General features: G+C 38.7%; 1 protein-coding gene across 9 annotated transcripts in view; it reads left to right on the forward strand.

Annotated features, from left to right (window-relative positions):
* SOX6 (SRY-box transcription factor 6) overlaps window positions 1–23,709 on the forward strand; it is a 372,105-nt gene that overhangs the window by 276,775 nt on the left and 71,621 nt on the right. For all 9 annotated transcript variants that reach the window (XM_073882851.1, XM_025848518.2, XM_073882852.1 and 6 more), the window contains 3 exons: window positions 7,437–7,586; window positions 13,113–13,296; window positions 16,317–16,504. In XM_073882851.1, the coding sequence (XP_073738952.1) occupies window positions 7,437–7,586; window positions 13,113–13,296; window positions 16,317–16,504 (522 nt within the window). The remainder of the gene's footprint in view (window positions 1–7,436; window positions 7,587–13,112; window positions 13,297–16,316; window positions 16,505–23,709) is intronic.

The raw sequence follows: 23,709 nt of genomic DNA on the forward strand, positions 1-23,709 counted from the left end.
CTACAACATAAATTATTCTTTGCCCAGTGATTACTTTTGAAGTACATATAGGATACATTTCTCTTTTAATTCTAGGGGAATGGTGGGAAAACAATCCTTTTATGTAGTCCAGATCAAGAGCTCAGATAAAATGTACATATTCTATTTGCACTGAATTCCCTAAGAGAACAGAACACAAGGAGAAAAGAGTCCATGTGAACACAGAGGGGGCAAGTAGTGAATCTGGGTTCTAGATTTCCTTCTATCTACTGCTTGCCAGTTGGTATTCTTATGCAAATCACCTTCCTTCAATAGGTTTGACGTTTCCCTCATCTGTAAAGCAAAGGGATTGGATTAGATGATGTTTACAGTTCTTTCTTCTGCTAACATTGTATTATCTGGTGTTTCCTTGCAAGAAAATCAGTGCATGACTTATGAACCCACATGCTTTATAGGTTCAAGAGGACCAAAACAGAGAAGGTTGACTTCCATCTCTGGGGCTCCTTTTGGACAGGGCGTGAGGAAAAGAAAAGGGTGTGGGCAGAAATGATAATGATCCCAAAATGATAGAGACAAGAAGGGAAATAAAGGAGTTTTAGAGGTCGGTGTTAGGAGAGCATCTACTAAACGTCAGGCATGATGTTAGGTCCCTGGGACATAAATAAGACTCAGTCCTTCCCTTAAGGAGCTTAGAATCTGCTGGGAGATAAAGACATGAAAAAAAGACATTCCATAGAGTACACAGGAGTAGAAGAGATATGGTGGGAGCACAAAAGAGGCAGGGGTCAGATAAGGAGAAAGTGATTTTTGACTTGAGTCTCAAAAGATGAGTAGGATTATGACAAACAAGAGGGGTTAATAGGAAAAGAAAGAATATCGCAGGAGAAGCAAGGAGGCTGACTTGGAAATTAACCCCAAATGCGAGGAGTGGGAGTGGTAGCTCTTCCCTTATTCCTTCTCATCTCCTATCCCTACAGCCAATTTTCTTGGTGTCAAATATTAGGGATATAGCTAAACAAGTACCTTCTATGCTAAAAAACAAGAACTTCAGTTCTTTCCTTCCATGAAACCACAGCTATATTTCCTGGATCATTTTGTTGACATTGGAGGTTTATGAGAAGTAAAAGTATTTGTGATCTCTTTCAAATTATTTTTAAGCTTTCTCTGCACCGCCCCCCCACCAACCAGTCTGTAATGACTTGTTACTGACATATTTTCTTCCCTGTGCTGAACAAGCACTAAATCATGCTGCTTAATTACCCCTGTCTCCCTTCTGCCTTCTCATAGCCTCACAGCTGAACTTGTCCAGCTTTATGGCATGCCTTGCTTGGTAGGCAGAGGAACGGTCATCAGCATTGTTTTGAGAAGGTAACAAAACCCAGCATGTCCCTGGAGAACTGAGCCAGGCTTGGGGCCTAGTGTTAGGCAGCATCAGTCAAGTAAATAATGACATTTCCGTAAAGATGCCCTCACCCACCCTGCTTGTTTCCTCCAACATCTCCAATTGCCACCCCCCACTCCCCACCCCTGCCCCCTGTAGTGTGTGGTGCACAAGAACAGAATCTTGAGTTAACCAGGGCGAGGGGTCTGGGGTTCTCAGATATTATGTGGGCCTACAGCAAGTGGGGTAAATATAAGGGTCGGGGTTGAAAGCTTTCAGTAGTGCCTATTGAATCTCTTTTTATAGAATAGCATTTTCCCTCCCTTCCTTACTTCATTATCCACCAATAGGCTAGTTGTATTTGAAGGAAAATGTTTTTTCTTTCTCTCTAGGCCAGATTCCGACAGGCCACTTTAAAATGCCCTTTCTAATTGAAATGACAAAACACAGGAGAATTTACTCCAAAGAGAATGTAGTGTGTGAAGCTGTGCCTGCTTTTTTACTGTTGGTTTCCATATACTGGAGCATACTGGTGCCAATTTAAAGCCCCTGTCAATTTCCATTTTTATCAAGTTCTCCTATTTCAACCTATACTCTGCATAGTTCCTTTTACTTTATCAGTCTATTAAATATGTGTCACTAGGGTATTTCGAGTGTCTTCTCTTATGGCTCAGAGATTGGCTGGAGAAGGGAGTTGTTTAGATCAAAATTGCGCCCCTTGCTCCTTCAAGGTGGCTGGTGGTACCATTAACTCTTTCTGTATTTGAGGACTGTGAAGTGCCATTTGAGAGAAAGTCGCTGCAAGACATCTGGAAATATAGTTTGCTATTTGAGAACTTGGAGCAGCAGCAACATCAGAATCTCTCTTCTCCCAATGATTCTTGTCTGGTGGCTGGGCACAGGAAATGGGTTTCATTACTATTCACTGTATAGCTTATTTAAAGCACATGGGCTTTAAAGTGAGTCTGACTCTAAAAAGATAATTCCCATTTTATATAATTATTTTGATAACTAAATAAAATAATAAATGTAGGGGCGCCTGGGTGTCTCAGTTGGTTGGGTGACTGCCTTTGGCTCGGGTCATGATCCCAGGGTCCTGGGACCGAGCCCCGCATTGGGCTCCCTGCTTGGCGGGAGGCCTGCTTCTCCCTCTCCCACTGCCCCTGCTTGTGTTCCCTCTCTCTCTCTCTCTCTCTGTCAACTAAATGGATAAATAAAATCTTTAAAAAAATAATAATAATAAATGTAAAATACCTGACACAGAACCTGACTGAGTGCACAATGTATGTTTGTTGAATGAACATATGAATGAATGAGGGTGATGATTGAATGGCTGGATGAATGGTTATGTGGTTATGTGAAAATCGTGTAATTATGAGAATACAGGCCTTGCACCTTTTTTTTCTATGGGGCTCTCCATTGGAGATCTTACATCATTTTATCATAGAAAGCAGGTATTATATATATATATATATATATACCTGTATATTTCACATTATGTTAAGTATTAGGTACACTGTGACACTACGCATTATAATTGGACATGAATTTGGCTGCACTGGGGTTAAAGCAGGCCTCTCTTCCCAAGTGCTGTAGTGTTATAAAATGACTGACAGAGTACATTTTTCAGGTCCTGACCATAGACTAGTGTATATAGTCCAAGACACTCAAGAATTTCACCATAAGGCTGAATTTGGTAGACCTATTATTTGTGTTGAATGTAAGTAGGCCTAGTTATTAAAGTATCACTAGGATCCAAATGCAAGATAGGTGTTTCTTGAAGGCTAGTCTCAGGACACAGAACTCTAGAAACAGTATTAGAGGTATATATTTATGGATTTGTGAGCTCTTCATAGGACTTTCTTAATCTAATTCATTTAAAAGATTGGTCAATGAGTTAGTGGTAAAGCATGGGAAAGATTCTAGGTGTCTTAGTTTTAGTTCATTGCTTTTTCTAGATCCTTCTTTTTTGAGGGTTAAAGTCTAAAATGATTAATGTGACCTATTAAGACTCTACCCCTCTCTGGCCTCTTCTTAATGCTACTCCACCCTCACTCAATAGTGCTGCCACCTTGGCCTTTTTTGAGTTTCTTGAAATGTTATCTTCTTTTCTACCTCAGAGCCATAATAATCAGTGTTCTTTTTTCTGGAATGTTCTTTATAACCTTTCCACCTGGATAATTCTTACTTAAAGTATTACTTCCTTAGAGAAGCTATTTTGATTCTCCAGACTATGTTAAACACCTTTGTTCAATGTTCTTTTGACATTCTGTATTTTTCTTTCTCACACTCAACCTGACCATAATTCATAGTTCTGTCTAAGCATTTATTTAATATCAGTTATTCTTTCTAGCTCCATTAAGGCATGGGCTGTTTCAGAGTTGCTTGCTGTTGTACCTCTGGTATTTAGCGTAATGTTTAGGTAATAATAAGCATTTGATAAAGATTTGCCATTGAACAAATTCATCAATGCTGGAAATGTGCCTGCAAGGTGCAATGGTTGGCTCATCATATAGTCATTTCTACTTTAAATGGTCATGTTGAAATGAGAGCTAGAGTGTTCTTCTAATACCAATACTAACTAGTTATGCCGTCTTGAGCATGGCACTTCTCTTCTATAGTCCTCCACTCATCAGTAGAAGGAGGAGGTAAGACTAGACTAAATGATCTGGTAAGACCCTTTCAGTTCTGGAGCTAAATGTGGCATTTTTCAACGTACCAAAATCTTAATACTGGCTACTTTATTAAACCTGAACTAATAATAATAAAGGTGGAATATTTTTAGCCATAAAATAGTAAAAGCATTTCTTAAAATGCTCCTATAAAATATGTGTGATTTTATAATTTTGAAAAAATATTTAGCTAGGCTCATTTTTTACATGTATGCACTGCATGTCTTTTATAAATCTTGGACAAAGAAACAATATCCCAAATAATCACTGAACATTTTTCAAAATTGAAATGGAAAAAATCTATATTTACAGAAACAGTCTTCACCAAAGCTTAAATGTTTGTGAGACTCTGGCTAAGCCTGTTATAAGCTTTACTACATTGTTGGTTTTATAAACCTCAACTGTGTTTGGAAATGAATATTTATCCTCATCATTGTGACTATGAACTATGATCTCGGAATCCTATGTGGAATGACACTTTTGTAAACTCTTATGCAATAGTTTATCAGAGTTTAACCTTTCTCTTTCCCAAACCATTAGCCTGCAAAGGAGTTTTTGAACTAAAGCTATTTATTTGAATAACTCATATTTTATGTTCTTCCAAAAAAGGATGCAGTAGCATTTAGAGAAACTAAATAAGTAACTAGGCTGAGAAGAAAAATTGGTACTACCCCTCAGTTGCTACTCAACAGTAGAATATGTGTCAGAAAAGTTTGAGACAGGTGACTGAAGCTAGCAGTTATTGAAAAGCTTTCTAGTTAACATTTTAACAAATGACTTCAAAAGATTAATTTCTTGTGAAACAGTGTGATTTAATTTGGGCTGGGTTTATTTTCCCTTTTTTTTTTAAACTTAGGAGCATAAAATTATTCATTAAATATCTTCATATACCACTTCTGTTGCCTCATTTATAGAGAATATCTCTCCTTCCTAACATCCAGTGATTTTATATAGTATGTTAATTCAGAAAATATTGGTTGGTTATCTTTTATTTGCAAGGCATTATTCTTGCTGCTAGGCATTCAAATAATCAGGTGGATCATGACTTCAATAAGCTTATGGTCTATCCAGCATGGTAAGACATATGTGTACAACTAAACACAGGTTTAAAAAAAGTGATAGGTACCACAAAAAAGGTGCACATCAAGTGTTCAGGATCTATATCTTACATCTTCTCCAAAGCTATGTGCTTGTTCCAAGACTTTGATTCCTCCACAGTTTCTAACATAGAGACTTGCGTATGGAATATATTCAATTAATGTTGGCTTAGAAGATGAGCTGTCTGTGAAATCCTTTGGTAAAGCTGCACCTATTCAGTGAATGGCATTCTTTTTATCTAGGTCAGATCTGAAGTCTTTAGTCTGAAAAGCATGGTACTTACATCTAAAATTATATATTATATATATATTTTGTTAGATAGGATGTGACAATTTTTACCTTTGTGAGCGCCTTCTATGTTTATATTGGGCTCTATTTTCTGATTTTTAGTTCAAGGCTTATTCTACTCCATCTTATCTGATACCCAGTTGGCCCAGCTCTGTAAGTGTTATGGTATGTGGTGATGCTGCTTCTTGCCATGACCAGTGATCACAGCTCACAGGGAACTCTGAGGAATCTCAGTATTTCTGGGGTCTTTCCTCTCTTAGGTACAAACCACTAGAAAGAGATATGAAATAAATGGTTTTCAAAGCTTTAGAGGAAGCAATTAATATTATTTCTAAAAAGCAGTCCGAAGACTTTCTGAATTTAGTCAGCTTTTTTAAAAACAGATTCGTTCCCAAGGATTTGTTTTTCTGTGTTTTCCCTAGTTGAAGTTCCCTGGAGGAGTCAAAATTGAGTAAAATTGACTTTCTTCTGATCTTGTGAATTATTGAGGGAAAATGAAGGCATAAATGATACCTAAGGACTTTTGCCTCTCTAAGATTTCATGAGTCTTTAATACTCAGTAGGAGGGCATATTGGTCACAACGCCAGATACTGTGTGGCCCACGCTTTTTCAGCTCTCAACCATCTTCACTCTATTCAGTATAAAACTTTTCTTCAGTGTTTTTATCCAAGCAGAAAAATTTCAGAAGCTTCACTTGCCCCCGCTTTGGAGATACCTGGGTGAATTTCAAAGGAAAAGGATACTACAGAGTAAAAAGAAAACAGAAGATTCTGGTAGCCTTTTCTCCCCAAGTTCTAGCAATTTGACCGATTCTTACTTGTGAATTTTTCTTGCCACTGAGTCATTGCACATACAGAATTATGAAACTTTAATTTCTTTAGAGGCTTGTTATATTAGAAAAATTGTTCCAAAGAAAGCAACAATCATGACATAAGCACATCTGGCTCTTGCAAATTATTCTTTATTAAGCTTTCATTTAATTACATGTGCTGAAAGGTCTGTTTTTGATTACTGTTAATTTTTTTTATTTGTCCATCTGAATGATAGTAAAGCTGGAAATTACATACAAACCACCTGTTTTTTTCCCTTACTAATATGGCAAAGTTTGAGCTATTTTCTCTGTGGTTGATGAACTAGGAAGCTTTCTATTTATTATGATAAGAAATATGACTATCAAGGTAATGGCTTAATCTTGATTATAAGAAGAAAAGAAAATATTTGAATGGAGTTTCCAAGCATTAAATAGTGTGAAGATTGAGGTATCTGAATTCTGGTTAACCATAGCAGATTAACACATTCATTTATTACCAATTTCACCCAAAAGCTAATAAATCAACAGTTAAGGATTTAACATGCTGTGCTAGGAAAAAGAAGCTTTATTTTATTTCATTTCATTTCATTCCATTTCATTTCATTTTTTGGTCAAGAATCTGGCTATATTCTCTTGAGGATTATGTTATATGCTACCTAGAAATAAGACCTCAAGAAAACAGTGACTGCTGTTGAGCCTCGGGGATCTTGAGGGCAGCATTCTTATCATCCAGAAGGATCAGCATCCCCAAGAGAAGCTTGGTCAGTATTGAATAAGAACAATGTTCTTCCAGGAATCCCTAGGAAAGTTCAGATTAGTTAGTTATTTCATGAATATTAAAATTACATGAATGGACATACTGACATTTGAAGAACTTTTTATAACAATTTTAGGCACTAGAATGAATCATAGAAACCATTTAGTCAAATTCCTTTTTGTACCGAAGATACTGAGTTCTAGAGCACTCAAACCCTTTGTTCAGGTTCATAGAGTTATTGCTAGAAGGACCAGGACCAGGACAATGGCTCTCATGCTAGTACCCTTTCTTTGTATTATTTGGTCTCTCTTATTTCCCCTTTAAAAAATAGTGAAAGAGAAATTGTAGGGCCGTCAGAGAAATAGTTATCTAACAATATGGTAAGATTTTTGCGAAACTCAATTTCAGCTGCCTTTAAAAAGATAATGTTTGTCTTCTCTGTTTTGCAGCAGCTCTATGCCGCTCAGCTGGCCAGCATGCAGGTGTCACCTGGAGCAAAGATGCCATCAGCTCCGCAGCCACCAAACCCAGCAGGGGCAGTCTCACCTACCGGGATAAAAAATGAAAAGAGAGGGACCAGCCCTGTAACTCAAGTTAAGGTACTTACTTTGCAGGATTGTGAAAACAGTTTGGAAAACAGCTTCACAAGAAAAGTAGTGAGCCAGGCTGGGGTGGGAATAAACTGCAGGAAGCATAGCAGCACAAAGGAACTCCAAATGCTCCTCTTTATGGTAAATTTCATGATTGAGCACTGAGAAACAGGTGTTTCCCTTTTGATGACAATAGTGCCATATTGTGAGATCTTTACCTAAATCTGCAGATTCACTTCTCAGAAGCTTTTCCCCTTTGGATTCTGGCTTTTATTTTTTAATGTTCACTGGCATGAGTGGCCACGGTTTTATTTCTAGTCTTTGTCATGGACTTGTGATACTTTCTCTCGAAGTTCCTTCAACAGGTGGGAGCCAACTTATAGTAGCAGAAAAGGAGGTTCTCAAAACTTTAGATTTAAAAAAAAAGAGGGACAGAAAAGAATCTACTGCTGAACTTCATATGATTTGTTGATAAAGGTCTCTCCTTCAAGAATAGTTAATGTGGGCTCTGAGGAATGAGCGGTGTCATTATCTATTCATCCTTTGATGCCAGGTAGTTGTGCGAGGACAAACAGGCTCTTCCAAGTTATGGCTGGGACATTGGTAGATGCCTCTTCTCACTCATTTTCAGTGCCTTAAAACATGGCACCTAGGAGGTATTTTATGACAGAGGGAAATGGATGATATGCTCCAACTTTGTGCTGCAGCTGATACCTACAGGCGGTACTGGTTGGTTTTTATAATATAGTTCAGAGAAACAATTGTTTTGTATCACTGACTTACCTACTTAGAGGGATAGTCTAAGCACGGAGGTATTACTGTAATGTGCCCAAAGTATTACATTTGGAGAAAATTTGCAGGTATTAAATTTTCACAAGGGAAACATCTAAGGCCAACAAAACAGCATCAAATGCTGCAAAACCACTGAAATTGTTTTATTTTCTATAATGTGCAGATAGGAATTAATTTAATGCCGCCATGCTTTAAATTCTCCAAAGAAATAGATGAACGTTTATGCTTTGTTGTTAGAAATTTTGAGGTATGACAATAGGCAGCTTACACTTAATAAGGTAGCATGACTTATGGAAACAGGCTATCTATTTTGTGTCCCAAGAGTTTCTGTTTGTGAGTAAGAGTCAGAACACTACAAGTCAAACCAAAGCACTTTGTTTAATTATAGTTGTTAGAATGTGGACATATCAAACATTATTGACTTGAGGTATTGAATATTAGATATTTAACATGAAAAAGTCATTTTAGAAGTGACTTGGCCAAATGGAACTGCACCAAACCAAGCCTTTACTAGATGAGTAAAATGTTCCCTGGTTAAATTCAAGTTTACGTCTGCTTTTACCATTCCAGCTTTGTGGGCCAACTGAGTTTTATTACTCACTTGACCACATGCAAATTCTTAGGCAGTTCTCTATATAATTTGACTTGACCATATTTTATGTTAATAACAAAGGAAACATTCTTTATACTTATTAGATTGTTTATTGTATGTGTGGGTAAAAATATATAGATCGAGACATAAAGCAAATGTTTTAATAAAAAAAATAACTGCTACCTATTATTGAAGAAGTTCTGAGAGTAATCTCATGAATTGGTAATTGAAAGGATTATGGTCACTAAAATATGATTCTGTCTATAACCATTGCTTTCCCTCTGTATATAACGTGACCACATGACATAGGGCATAGCTTGCTGAAGGTAACAAAATTAAACATAGATGGTCTTATATACCTTCTTTCCCTCAGAATTTTTATCTACTATAATTATCAACATCAGAACTTAGAATGGTTTTTGTTGTTGTTGTTCAAATTTCAGTTCTACCACTTTTACCATCTGTGTCACTTTGGGCAAGTTACTTAACTTCTTTCAGCCTTAGTTTTCTGCTCTGAAAAATGGGAGTTAATATTATAAGTCTTAAATCCTCTAGCAGATAGTGAGTATTCACCCCATAAATGTAAGTATAGTGACTGTGATGATCGTGATCTGATGGTAATAAAGAAGATGATGGTGGTGTTGGTGGTAGTGGTTGTAATGGAAATATCCAGTTGTATACCAAGAGAGAGCCTAACTGAATACCTAGAGGATTTCCATGTTCAGCTACAGTGGAGGAACTGGGATCAGATTTAGTCTCCCAGCTTAAGCAACTGAAACATCGGACAAAATATATAAAACAATGATTCTCAGACATTTGCAATAGGAATATAGAACAGTGATTCCTGAGAAAAGAGAAACAAGTGAGGCAAGTACTACGATTATTCCAGCTTACTGTCTAGAGGTGGTTTCTAGGTCAGAGGGCAAGTAGGGCTATCCACATGGAACATGGCAGGCTCCCTGAGTAGAGACATAGAGTTCAGAGTTTGGGGACGCCAAGGTAGGCAGGATTTGTGAGGTGGAGTACCAGAGAGGAGGGGGCTGCACACTGAGAGAGAGTACTGAAAATCTGTAGAAGATTCCCCTGTATTTAGCTGAATATTCATCAGCATATGCATATGAGGAAACTCTCTGAGGCCAGGGGAGAATACCAGATGTAGCAGGCAAAGCAATTGCAAGGTTCACAAAGGACTGAGAGTGGCTTGTATTCCCATTAGCCAGAATGGAAAGATCTCCTGACATACGGGGTATCAAGTAGTGTTGCCCAAAGGGTGTTACCTCAGTAATGGGGTCAAATTACCCCTAGATTAATGGCTTCTCTGAACCTACCTCACAAGCTTAAAAGCAAGCCTAGAAAGGACCAAATTTTTCTGTGTCTCAGAAGAAAGTCCACAAATATTTGAAAGAATACACGAACTCCAACACCCAGCAATGTAAAAATTCATAGTGTATAGCATCCGTTCAATAATTACCAGGCTTTTGTAGAAGCAAGAGAATATGAACAATAATGAGGAGAAAAGTCAATCAATAGAAACAGACCCCAAAATGGCACAGATGATAGAATTAGTAGTTAAGACAGTAAAAACAGCTACTACAGGGTCAGCCAACTGTAGCCAAATGAAGAGGTAGGCAAATCTTCCTCCTAAAAAACACCCACGAAATTTCTTTCAGGCCAGGGCATGCTGTGAGAACCAATATCGGGACTGCCATGGTGAAAAAGAATTTACTTGATTGGGAGTTGGTAGATGCTTCCTATGCCCAGTGGCATTGTTGGCAGAAGTGGCAATCATTGAATTATAAAAATAAATAACTGGGGTATAGTTAAAGCTGAAAAAAAGAGATGCTATAAGCTCCGTATATTTAAGAAGATAGAGGAAAACATGAGCATTAGAAGGCAAGACGTGGAACACATCCATGGAATGTCTGGAGATGAGAAATACAGTTTTTGAGTTGAAAAGTATACTGGACTAGTACTGATGGGATTAGACGTCAGAGAAGGAAAGATTAGTGAACTTGATGACAGAATGATGGAGCTACCCAAAATGAAGTACATAGAAAGAAGCCTGTCAGTGCTGTGGGACATCACCTGGCCTAATGTATGCACCCAGAGCCTCAGAAGGAACAGGAAGGAACAGAAAAATATATTTGAAGAAGTAATGGCTGAAAATTTTCCAACTTTGAAGAACAGTCTGAACTCAGATACCTAAGAAGGTCAGTGAACTCCAAATAAAAGAAACATGGAGAAAACTATATACCTAGCATATAAATCACTGTTATTTAGATAGGAGTAAAGGAACAAATTAGTCTAAATATCCTTTGAGTGCAGAGTAAAAAGAAGTAAATTGTAATCAAGCACGGAAGACATTTTTTTTTAAAGATTTATTTATTTATTTATTTGACAGAGAGACACAGCGAGAGAGGGAACACAAGCAGGGGGAGTGGGAGAGAGAGAAGCAGGTTTCCTGCGGAGCAGGGAGCCCGATGCGGGGCTCAATCCCAGGACCCTGGGATCATGACCTGAGCCAGAGGCACACGCTTAATGACTGAGCCACCCAGGCGCCCCTCGGAAGACATTTTTGACATGCATAATGATGCAGTCGTGTTTCCTGAGACCCCCTCCTATGTCTAGATATAGACAAATGTACATTGCAACAGAGATGTGCCAGATTATCTATTTCCTACCAAGAAAAAAAATTCACTACATTATCAAATGACTTATTTTCTCTGATAGTTTAATAGAAAAGGGACCTGGGATTTGGAGTCCAGTAAACTCGAATTCACATGTTGTCCTTCCATGTATGGCTTTGAACAATGATTTTATCACTCTGACCCTTCCTTCTTTGTGAATTTAGAATAATACTGCCCAACCTCATAGACTTACTGCTAGTTAAATGAGCTAATATACGTGAAAATGTCTAGCAGAGTCCTTGGTGTATATACTGGCTTCTCTGTGCATGTTGTTTCTATTTTCTCTTTCTGATCATTCTCCTGAGTAGCCTTTTCTGGCATCTCTTTTTGTCCCCCCTTAAACAATGACCATGATACTAGGGGAGACCTTAGAGATCAGGTAGGATCAGGCTCTCTTCCTAAAGGGGAGGAGGATGTTCTGTTTCCAAGCTCTATTGTGTTTTAAAAAATGACATTGAAAAAGTTCTCCATGCCTTCTTAGAAGCAAAAGAGAAATTAACACTTGCTGACAATTTTATTGTAGAACACAATAATATAGATCTTAAAACTGAACATTTAAATGAAGATGTTTATATTACAACTTAATTTCTAAAACGATGGGCATGTTGTTATATGTGTTTAATGGCAGGATACATGAGACAAAATAAAGGCAAGGAGTTTAGCTTTCAAGCTCCTGCTTACACTAGAGTTACAAGTCAGATACTTGAATACTGTGCCCAGTATAGAAGAACAGACATCTTAAAATAAACATTCTGTAAATATACACAGCAAAGAATTTTATAAAGAGACATCACTTTAGACACGAAAAATAAATTACATATAGCATGGTATGTAAAACATAATTATAATGTGTGCTTGCTCTTTGCAAAAATTAATTTTAAACCTGAATAGAGACCAGAATATAGGCCATGAGGAGTGTCCACACCCAGAAAGCCACATAGAAACCATGCTGTGGCATGTGGCTCCCTGGGCAGAGGCCCAGGAGAGCAGAAGAAGCCGGTGTTTCCATTTTTAAAGTACTTGCAATTGTTTGATTTAAAATATATATTAAAAAATTAGCTGCAGAGCCTATTTATAGTTGCAGGAACTTTTCAGAGAGAATAACACAAAAGCACTACAGAGCTGCTGAAATTTTAAATAATTCTTTGTAAATGCCCTAGGTTAATTTAGATCCTTGAAAACACATTAGGAAATTAAGCTGTAATGTGAGCTAATTCAGATTTTAATTTGGCAAAAAGAATGATCCAACTACACAGTTAATGTAAATAGAAGCATAACACAGGGAAATTAATGAGGTTTCCTTCCAATGAATCTTCGAGGAGGTAGATAATTAGCTTCTTTTGTTATTATTGTAGGAGAACGTGGCATTGTCTCTGAGGTGTAAAATAACTGTGGCTTACTAAGTGATAATGTGCTTCATTTGTCTTTTTTTCTTTAATAATGATTTATGTTGAACTCTTGTAGGATGAAGCAGCAGCACAGCCGCTAAATCTCTCTTCCAGACCCAAGACGGCCGAGCCTGTGAGGGCCCCCACATCTCCCGCCCAGAGCCTCTTCCCAGCCGGCAAAACCAGCCCCGTCCATCTGCCCAACAAAAGCGGCATCCCCAGCCCTGTTGGAGGAAGCTTGGGAAGAGGATCCTCTTTAGGTAAATGGAAAGGTCACCAACAGGAAGAGATTTATGAATTAGGTAAAAGAAAGCAAACCTGTCCAGTGATGACTGATCCCTGTTTCCAAAGTGTTCCTTAGTCCAAGGGGGAAAAAAAAAAGTAAAAGTAAAATCTTTTCTACTGAAACAAAACTCCTTTTGGTGTCTTGAGTGGTTAGAACTTTTGGAAAAGGTCGTAATATAAATACTGCTGGGATGGGTTCTTTAGAGACTGCTGAGTTAGATCCAGCAAATCAGAGACTTGGGGATTTCTGTGTTCGGTTAATGCTTTGTCACTGAAGTAACTCTAGGCGGACAAGAGACTCCAAGGGGCTAAAGGGACCTGGCCTCCAAGCTGCCTGCCAAAAGTCCAAAATTTCTTCGAAGTTTTATATTTTCTTTTTAAAATGTATGTGAATTTTACATCTTATCCCATATTAGTTTTGCATTAAAACAAATGTGAATGACACACTTCAATGACATAGTATGAAATAAAATTGATACCTGATAAGATATGTCATAATGATCTTCGGGCTTCTTACACTCTCTGATATATTGCCAAGTATCTCTAGGGACATTCATACTCCAATGAGAAGTAAAGAGGGAAAACATGGGTTTTGGCATCAGACAGACTTGGACTCAGAGCCTTCACATACTCGCTAGGTGACTCTGGGAAAGTTATTTAATATCTTTGAACTCAGTTTCCTAATCTCTTAGAGGGGAATATTATTACCTAGGTCATAGGTTATTATGAGAATCCGGAGAGAAAAATGCATATAAAATGCCTAACACAGTCTCTGGCACCTAGAAGGCATATAATTTAAAAAAAAAAACTAGACTGAACCAATACCACCACATTTACATATACATGTGGAATAGAACAATAAACTTGAAAGCATTTGTCAGTAGCAGAGTGCCAAATAAGTATTAACATGTTGTTACTAAGCCTCTTAATTTTCATATAAGACACAGAGATAAGAAGGGATTGGGGACTTGGAACTATGTTTCTTCACCACATTACCTTCCTTGCCTTATTGAGTCCCGGAGCCTGAAATGCTTATTATAATAAACAAAATAGTATGTAAGTGTAGCCATTTACAGTTGAAAAGCATTTTTGCCTATCTTATCTCATATGATTTTTCATGATCATCTTATGACGTAGTGCATTATTACCCTCATCATATGATGAAGTAAAATGATTCTTACAGGTAAAATGGCTTGCCCAATGCCATGTAGCTATTAATAAGTAAAGCCAAGACTACAATCTGGGTCCTCTTGCCTAAGTTATATAAACTTGGTGCTCTCTTTTATGAACTCACAGTTGGAGTATTTGCTGCACTGTGTTGGGTTTAAGTGAATCTTCTGATGGTGAGATATACCTCTTCCTCATTAAAATTTGGGACATTAGGATCCATACAGCAGCCTATTTTCGTTTTGAGTCTGGATGCCTCTGCAGGGGGCCAGGAGGTTTTCACTTCAAGTCAGTGATATTCGTGTGGGAGAGAGAAGTGAATCATTCCCAGTATGTGAATATGGTTGCTAGATTGTTGGAAGTTGTGAAGTAAGAAAAAAAAAGCCAACTTAAGGATAAATAATAGGCTTGATCTTGAATTGGCTTTATTGGCCTTCTCATTATCCAGTTTTGAATTTTGTTTGGAAAGTATTTGCTATACTGGGCATCATGAGGGACAAAGATGACAGCTCACAGGTCCTGGTGTTATGGAGTATATACTTGAGCAGAGCATGTTTCTTAGATCATAAGCTAGAAATGGGCTAAAGCAATCACAATTTTGTCCAGACGGTATTGGATAGAAATGTTGTTTGGTTTTTATCAGAACAGCTCCAGAGCAAAAGCTAAGAGGTTTTCTATATCCTAAGAAGCGATTGTTTGACTGTTAAACAACTTACTGTAGAAAGCCTTGGTAATTCTTTCTGAGCTCATGCATATGCACGTGCACTGCACACACACACACACACACACACACACATGCATGGTGTGGACTTTACTCTAGCCTGGTTTCCTCTGTCCTGTCTATCTGAGGTGTATGTGTGTGCATACACATACATGTGCCATGAAATGTTCATACCAGCATACAAATAAATGGATCACCTTAAACTTTACCACAGGAGCTGAAATCGATCACTCAGCAAGCAATTGCCTTCTTTCAGTCTAAAAATGGGAAAAGCTTATGTAAAGTATTAATTTTAACCTACAGTAAAATGCAAGATATGGAAGAGAATTGGTTAGCTTAATTTTATTTTTTTCCCTCTGAGTTGTATAGAATATAACGAAAATAAATATTTATTCTCACTTTATTTGAAGCTTTGTACTGACGTGAAAACGATTCCCACACATACAGCCTCCCTATCAGGAAGACAGGGAGCTTAGAGCCGTAGGTGTTCGGCTGGGGGTAGGGAATGGGTTGTCATTCTCTTGGTAAATAACTGAGGCAGCATGATGAGTAGAATGCTTCATTAACCAGCCAGTGATTGGGGAATGCAGAGTGCAGTGTATTCCTTCCCGCCCCCTCTCTCCTGCAGTGGACATATGAACACACAGATAAAGATGTCGCCGTAGTACACAGAATTTTTTTTGGTAGGCCAGAAACAGCTTTCCTGTATTAGTATACCCAGTATCACAGATATCTCTGTACCTCTCCTTACTCCCTTCTTGCCTACTACTCCCCCACTAATTGTTGGATCTCACCAGAACACACACACACACACACACACACACACACACACACAGAGTTGGCAGTTGGAATCTCAGAACCTTCCCCTGTGAGGAGGTAAGGGGACAGGGCCCCGATTAACTGGCATGCTGGGCTATCCTCCATCGGCTAAGAGGCCAGCACATCCTGGTTTCCTGGGACTCTATGTAGAGTCCTGCAGTTTTCCGAAGAGCAAACACGCCCCTGTCTTGTTCAGAGAAGGCAGCATTCTACAGGGGAGTGGATAGTGGCAGTATTTTGTTAGCATCTAGCCTCGTAAGCTTCTGATGATGCATCCTGTGTATGCAGATATCCTGTCCAGTCTCAACTCCCCCGCCCTGTTTGGCGATCAGGACACAGTGATGAAAGCCATTCAGGAGGCTCGGAAGATGCGCGAACAGATCCAGCGGGAACAACAGCAGCACCAGCCGCATGGTGTGGATGGGAAACTGTCCTCCGTGAATAATATGGGGCTGAACAACTGCAGGAATGAAAAGGTAAAATTTGCTTCCCTCCTTCACTGGCTCTGCTAGACCCATTGGCTCATTCTCATCTGGCTCTCTCCAGGCAGCCAAAGCTTTGGGTTTGTGGCCTGAGGGCTGTTTCGTGTGTCACATTCAAGCATTACTGCTGATGAACACATACGCCCTCTCCCACTTACTGCGGGGTTGCCTGCCATGCACCCAACCTGGCACCCACCCTACCTGCCTACTGGGGCCTTTGTGTCCCATTACGAAAGATTGAAAATGTTTTATGATGAAGGGGATATGAGGTGATTAGAAGAGGAATAGAACATCAGAATATTTTAAAAGAAGGAAGAAGCATATATGCTCGTGAGGAAGGCTACTGTATTACTATGACTCACCATTGAATTTATTACTAAGTTTCCTGTCAGCCAAGGCAAAAAATAAAACAAAGCAACTTACAAAATGCATTCATTTCTTTTTTGGTTCACCAAATTATGTATCAAGTGCTTATTCTATAGTAGACACTGTTCTCGGCCCCGGAGATACAACAGTGAACAATCCAGACAAAAATCCCTGCTCTCCTAGAGCCCATGCTGTGATAAGGGAGCACAGACAATGACAAGATCGACAATTAAATAGATAATGTAATGTCAGTAATATCAGGAGGTGAATAAAAGCCATGAGAGAAACAGAAGCAAGTTAAGTAGGGAGTTAGAGGGTGTTCTTTTAGATGGGGTGGAAAGGACTGTGAGGAAGTGACACTTGAGGGACACCCCAGGGAAGGCATAGTGCAGGCCAGCTGAAGAGCGGGAGGCAGAGCGTCCAGGTAGCAGGGGTGAGTGGAGGGTGTGTAGTGGTCCTTAGAGTGTACCAGGAACAAGGAGACCCATGTGACACGAGTAGCGCGAGAGAAGGAAGAGCGGTGGGACATGAAGTAAAGTGATAGCCTGGGGTGGAACATGCTGGACCTTGTAGGCCCTGGAAAGGATTTGCATTTTATTCTGAGGGTGATAGGAATCCCCAGATGGGTTTTGTCCAGGGCAGAAACATGGTCTGATTTACATAAAAAAGGATTGTTCGGCCTAATCTGCAAGAATGGACTGGAGGAAGTTAAGAATGGAAACAAGGAGACCAGTTGAGAGGCTGTTGTAGTACACTGGGTGAGAAATTCTGATTATCTGATGAATGAATGAAACATGCCATTTTTTTAAAAAGAGATGACCATATTTTCCCAGTGCCACATTCTGAAAGTTCTTTTTTTCTTTTTCTTTTTTTTTAACATGAGAACTGTAAAGGAACAAATGAGTAGCATAGTGGGCAGTGTCTTTGGTAACAGTTTTAGAATAAATTTAAAAAGTTATTTCCATTCATACGTTTATTCGGTATAGGCTGAATATAACTTAAAAGTTAGGACCAAGAGTCTTCTTTTTGTTTCCATCCTTGCTAGACTCCATTCTTTCTAATAAACTTATACTTTCCTAGTTCCTAGAAGGAGTTTTAAACTAGCATGTGGAAAAGGTCACGAGACAAGTACAAGGTCATGTGTACTGTTACTTAAGTATTTGAATATATAGCTATAACCAGGGTGTTGTTTATTTTTCTTTGTTTCCTTGTCAAAACGTATGGTGATGTGACACTCTGAGATTTTGGGTATATTCATTTCCTAAAACTATAACAAATGATCATAAACTAGATGGCTTAAAACAACAGAAATTTATTTTCTCATTATTCTGGAGACTAGTTTAAAATCAAGGTGTTGGCTGGGCCATACTCCTTCTGAAAATTCTAGGGAAGATTTCTTCCTTGCCACGTCCTAGCTTCTGATGGTTGCTGGCAAGTTTTGCCATTCCTTGCCTTATAGCTGCATCATTCCAGTTTCTGCTTCTCTCCACAGGGCTGTCACCAGTGTGTGTGTGTGTGTGTGTGTGTGTGTGTGTGTGTGTGTCTCCAAATCTCCCTCTTTTTATAAGGGCACAAGTCATTGTACACTCTAATCCAGTGTGACCTCATTTTAACTTGATTACATCTGCAAAGACTCTATTTCCATTTAAGTTCACATTCACAGGTACTAAGCATTAGGACCTGAAGATATCTTTTTGGGGGACACAATTCAACCAATTACAGTGGGATACAGAACCATTGCTCATGTTAAATCAACCTCTCATCCTTGATTGATCTCCTATATTCTGTAGCCATTCTAGCAGATGGCTGGGGTTCATGGGCTGGGAAGGAGTTTAAGGGGATAGACGTATGATGGAATTCTCAAAGTATGAATGTGATCAGTCCTTACGTAGATTAGGAAGCTTAGCTCTGGAAGGGTTGACTTCCAAAGCTCAATGAAGAATTTTATTGTGTCCTCACTGCACTGACTTACTAAGGTTAGCATCAAACAATCAATAAAAAATTGGTCACTATTGCACCCCTTTGCCTTTGTTGATCCTCTTGGTGGGAGGTTCAGATCAGGTAGGAGAGAAACTATTTGGGGAAATAATGTGTCTTTTGGTGCCTGTTAAGCCATAAACTTTTATGTACTTTGGCCTCTTCATGCACATGCCAGTCACTGGATCTGCTCAATCAACTAAGTGCCCCATCCTCACAAGGCAGAACCCCTCCTTAAGAACTGCCTGAATAAATGTTTACATATAGAGTGAGGTCTCAGGACCACAAGAGAAGAAGAGTCTTGCCCCCAAACCTCTTCTACCATTCTGATATTAGAGATAAACACAGAGTCAGTCTTTCAATCTTTGATACTATATTCTCAGTGAGAACACCATGAAATAACATATGATGTGAATAATGTTATAAGATCTGTTTTGGGGATCTGAGTGAGTAAACAAGTATTGGCATAGAGATATTGAGTGGGAAATTGGGTCAACAACAACAGACTGGGTACATACACTTGGGACCATCTCCTACTCTGTTCTTTTGTCAAGGGTTAATCCTAAAATTAATCTGAGAAGTATGTCAATGATTTATTTGAATCTTTTTTAATTTATTAGTTTTCAAATGAAAGTAATATGTTTACCAAAAATTCTTTTTTTTAATTTTTATTGTTATGTTAATCACCATACATTACATCATTAGTTTTTGATGTAGTGTTCCATGATTCATTGTTTGTGCGTAACACCCAGTGCTCCACGCAGAATGTGCCCTCTTTAATACCCATCACCAGACTAACCCATTTACCCACCCTCCTCCCCTCTAGAATCCTCAGTTTGTTTTTCAGAGTCCATTGTCTCTCATGGTTCGTCTCCCCCTCTGATTTACTCCCCTTCATTCTTCCCCTCCTGCTATCTTCTTCTTTTTCTTTTTTCTTAACATATGTTGCATTATTTGTTTCAGAAGTACAGATCTGTGATTCAACAGTCTTGCACAATTCACAGCGCTCACCATAGCACATACCCTACCCAATGTCTATCACCCAGCCACCCCATCCCTCCCACCCCCCACCATTCCAGCAACCCTCAGTTTGTTTCCTGAGATTAAGAATTCCTCATATCAGTGAGGTCATAGGATACATGTCTTTCTCTGATTGACTTATTTCACTCAGCATAACACCCTCCAGTTCCATCCACATCGTTGCAAAAGGCAAGATCTCATTCCTTTTGATGGCTGCATAATATTCCATTGTGTATATATACCACCTCTTCTTTATCCATTCATCTGTCGATGGACATCTTGGCTCTTTCCACAGTTTGGCTATTGTGGACATTGCTGCTGTAAACATTGGGGTGCACGTACCCCTTTGGATCCCTACATTTGTATCTTTGTGGTAAATACCCAGTAGTGCAATTGCTGGATTGTATGGTAGCTCTATTTTCAACTGTTTGAGGAACCTCCATACTGTTTTCCAGGGTGGCTGCACCAGCTTGCATTCCCCCCAACAGGGTAGGAGGGTTCCCCTTTCTCCGCATCCTCGCCAACATCTGTCGTTTCCTGACTTGTGAATTTTAGCCATTCTGACTGGTGTGAGGTGGTATCTCATTGAGGTTTTGATTTGGATTTCCCTGATGCCGAGCGATGTGGAGCACTTTTTCATGTGTCTGTTGGCCATTGGGATGTCTTCTTTTATTTACCAAAAATTCTAATACAGAAAAACATATGGTGAAAATGTGCTTATCCTCCTCATCCCATTAACTATCAATGATTCCAAAGTTTTCTTTGAGTAGTACAACCATTAGTGACTCAGAATTTTCCTTGCATATATGAGAAAGTATTAATGAGTTTTAACTATTCTCACTTGGTATAGTAGTCACTGAATTGTCACTTACCATCTGTGTGATATTTAGCAAGTTGATTACCCTCTCTGAATCTTAGTTTCTTTGTCTATAATACGAGGATAGTAACCTGAGTTACAATGAAAAAATAAGATATATGTGAACACACCTAGTATGGCTTCTGGTAGAGTGAGCATTTTTTTAATGTTTCCTATCCCCTTTAACTAAATCATGGGTGACCTTGAATATAGAGAACAAATATACTATTTTGTCAGACTTAAGAGGTCCTCACACAATAATGGGAGGGTCAGAAGAAGGAAAGAGTAGATTTTTCAGATTTTGGCATTTTGGCTAACTCACATAGTTAAACTCCCTTACAAGTGAGTTGCTATACAAAGCTATGGAAACTTCAGGTTAATTAAGTTAGATCAGGGTTTCTCAACCTCAGCATTATTGAATTTTTTTTTTTTTTTTTTGCTTGATGATTCTTTGTCATGGTGGGGGGTACTATTTGGCCCCTACTCATTAGATGCTAGTAGCACCCCTCCCTTTGGTGACAACCAAAAATGTCTCCAGACATTGCCAAATGTCTTCTATGGGGGGAGGAAGGAGAATATGGACTCTAGTTGAAAAATCACTGGGCTAGATAAAATATATTTAGAATTAATACATCTCAGAAACTTCATTCCACAAAAAATTATTTCATTTAAATAACCATTCTGTTATTAAATTATGAAAATCATTTGCTTTTGATTAATGCTCTGAATTAAATATTTCTTGGAAAAATGCATCTAGAAATTTTTGTTCTGAATGTTAGCATAGAGAATCTTTAAAACATAATGTGTGCCTATGCCATTTAGTTTGAGGGAGAAATGAGAAATAAATTCAGTATTGTTGTAGCAACTCTGCCATTCACTGAAAGCCATCTGTCATTCCAACCAGCCTTAGAAGAGAGCATCCTAATCCATGTGCAGCATACCTAGTAGTAAATTGGCACTGGGCATACCTTGCTTCCAGCATTGAATCTCTGTTTGTCTGACACTGTGACCCTGTATTGTTGAATTTGTATCATCAGCTGGAGTTGGAGTTCAAATTTAAGACACTACTAACTTCAAATGCTGCAAGTTAATTTTAAGTGTTGTTCATTGACTTTTCTTAATTCATTTGGGAGGGAGAAGTCTGAGGTACTGAAATAATCTTATTTTGCTTTGGAAGACATGGGTAAGAGATGAGAGATTAGGTTACAATTTAAAAAAGTACTAATAGATCCAAACTTAACCTAAAATATGTCACACTGGATATAATGGAGCCCCTGAGGGTAAGTGGCAAAGTAGTTTCTGCAGAACCAGAAAACTCTGGTTTCCTGGTTGAAGAGAGCTCTCTCTGTAGATGACTTTACTGGGGTTGCATTTTGGGCACTGGAAAAGTCAAGCATAATGGAAAAATCTGTTATACTCCATTATGTACAAGGAGAGTTCACAAGCTCTCCTTAACATGATCTCCCTCCCAATAATTTCACTGTTTTGAACATGTATTTTGTGGGTTTATAGGCTTTGTTGAGTTTCTAGAGCTTATATCTGTCCTTGCTTGTTAGGTTAGATGCATAGAGAAGAGTAAATTAAGAACCTCATTATGGTAGCTTTGGCTCTCTTATAATCAAAATATCCATCTTAATTTTATGAGGTTCCATAGGATACTGCTTTTACTTCTGAGGCTTAGATTTTCTTCTAAGGTCAAAGAGGGTAAATATATAATGTGCAATAAGATAGGTGAAATGGATTGTGACAAATTCAATTTAAGTGTCTTTGAAATTGTTCACTTTGGAATTATCTGTTTTCTTAAATATAGAGATCCATTAATTAGATTTATGAATTTGTTCTTTATAACCCATAATACAGTTTTAGAGAATTTTTCACAGAGTTGCTGTCATAAAACCCTATAATTTACTAAGCATACCTTGTCACTCTCTTATTTGGACAGTCTTTGCAAAGGAGTGTGTCACAGATTTGGGTTCCTTGAGAAACTGAGTGGGAGATAGATATTGCGAGCATTGTTTATTGTGGTGTGCTCTTTCTAACTGCCACCGTGGAAGGAAAAGGACAAAAACAGGATTGGTCTATGATGCAGTCTCAGTCAAGCCTCAGTCAACCCCAGGGGAAGCTTCAGGGCTGCCATGGCCATTCAGAATTGTCCTAAATTGGGTGGAGGGGGTGAACTTTTATACACTTGTGTCAACCAGTCATTGGATGAGGGCTACCCTGGCCAGGACACATGACCTTGAGTGAGGTGACTCTCTTTAGCTGAGGCAATGCCAAAGAGGGCCAACAACTGAGGGCTAGCTACCAACGATGCTCCCTGCAGCTGAGGGAGCCAACCTCTCAGTCCTGAGGGGGGATCTGGGCAAAGCCTCAGAATACCTACTGTAGAGTGTTTTTGTGACATTCAGTAACATTAGGTATGTATAAAATATGCTTCATATGTATGATGAGTGTGGACAAACATTTCCTACACAGGCATGGGGCGCTTGTGTCTTTGTAATGTATAGACTTATATATATGTCCATCTGAATACAAGTTTGCCCATGGTATATTTCACTTTGTTGGGTATATCCTCATTTTAGCACTTTAAAATGAAACATTGTTGACTTGATTGGCCAGAACGGCACCAATGGAGTTGTTCTGGTTGGCTGTGTCACAGGATATTTAGGGTCTGTTAAATATATAGATTGTAGGGACAATAGACTGTAACGGCGCCTTAGGAGCTGTTATGCTCCATCATTTCAACATAGCCTCTGTGCGTGGATTGTTGAGTGTCCTGCCAGCACAAGTCTAAGTTACTGCCTTCAGTTTTAGCTTTCCACACCAAGAACTCCATCCATCTTTATCCCTAAGTACCAGTGCAATTAGATCATATTATAGACTAATTGCTTACCAAATTTTGTTGTTTTGACATCTCTAAGATAGAAAGTATTTTAGTCATGACAATACACAGCAGAATTTTAAATAGGCTGCTTCTAAA

The sequence above is a fragment of the Callorhinus ursinus genome, unplaced genomic scaffold, assembly GCF_003265705.2.
Source record: "Callorhinus ursinus isolate GAN/ISIS: 27379988/994484 unplaced genomic scaffold, GSC_fseal_2.0 scaffold49, whole genome shotgun sequence".
Taxonomy (NCBI): domain Eukaryota; kingdom Metazoa; phylum Chordata; class Mammalia; order Carnivora; family Otariidae; genus Callorhinus; species Callorhinus ursinus.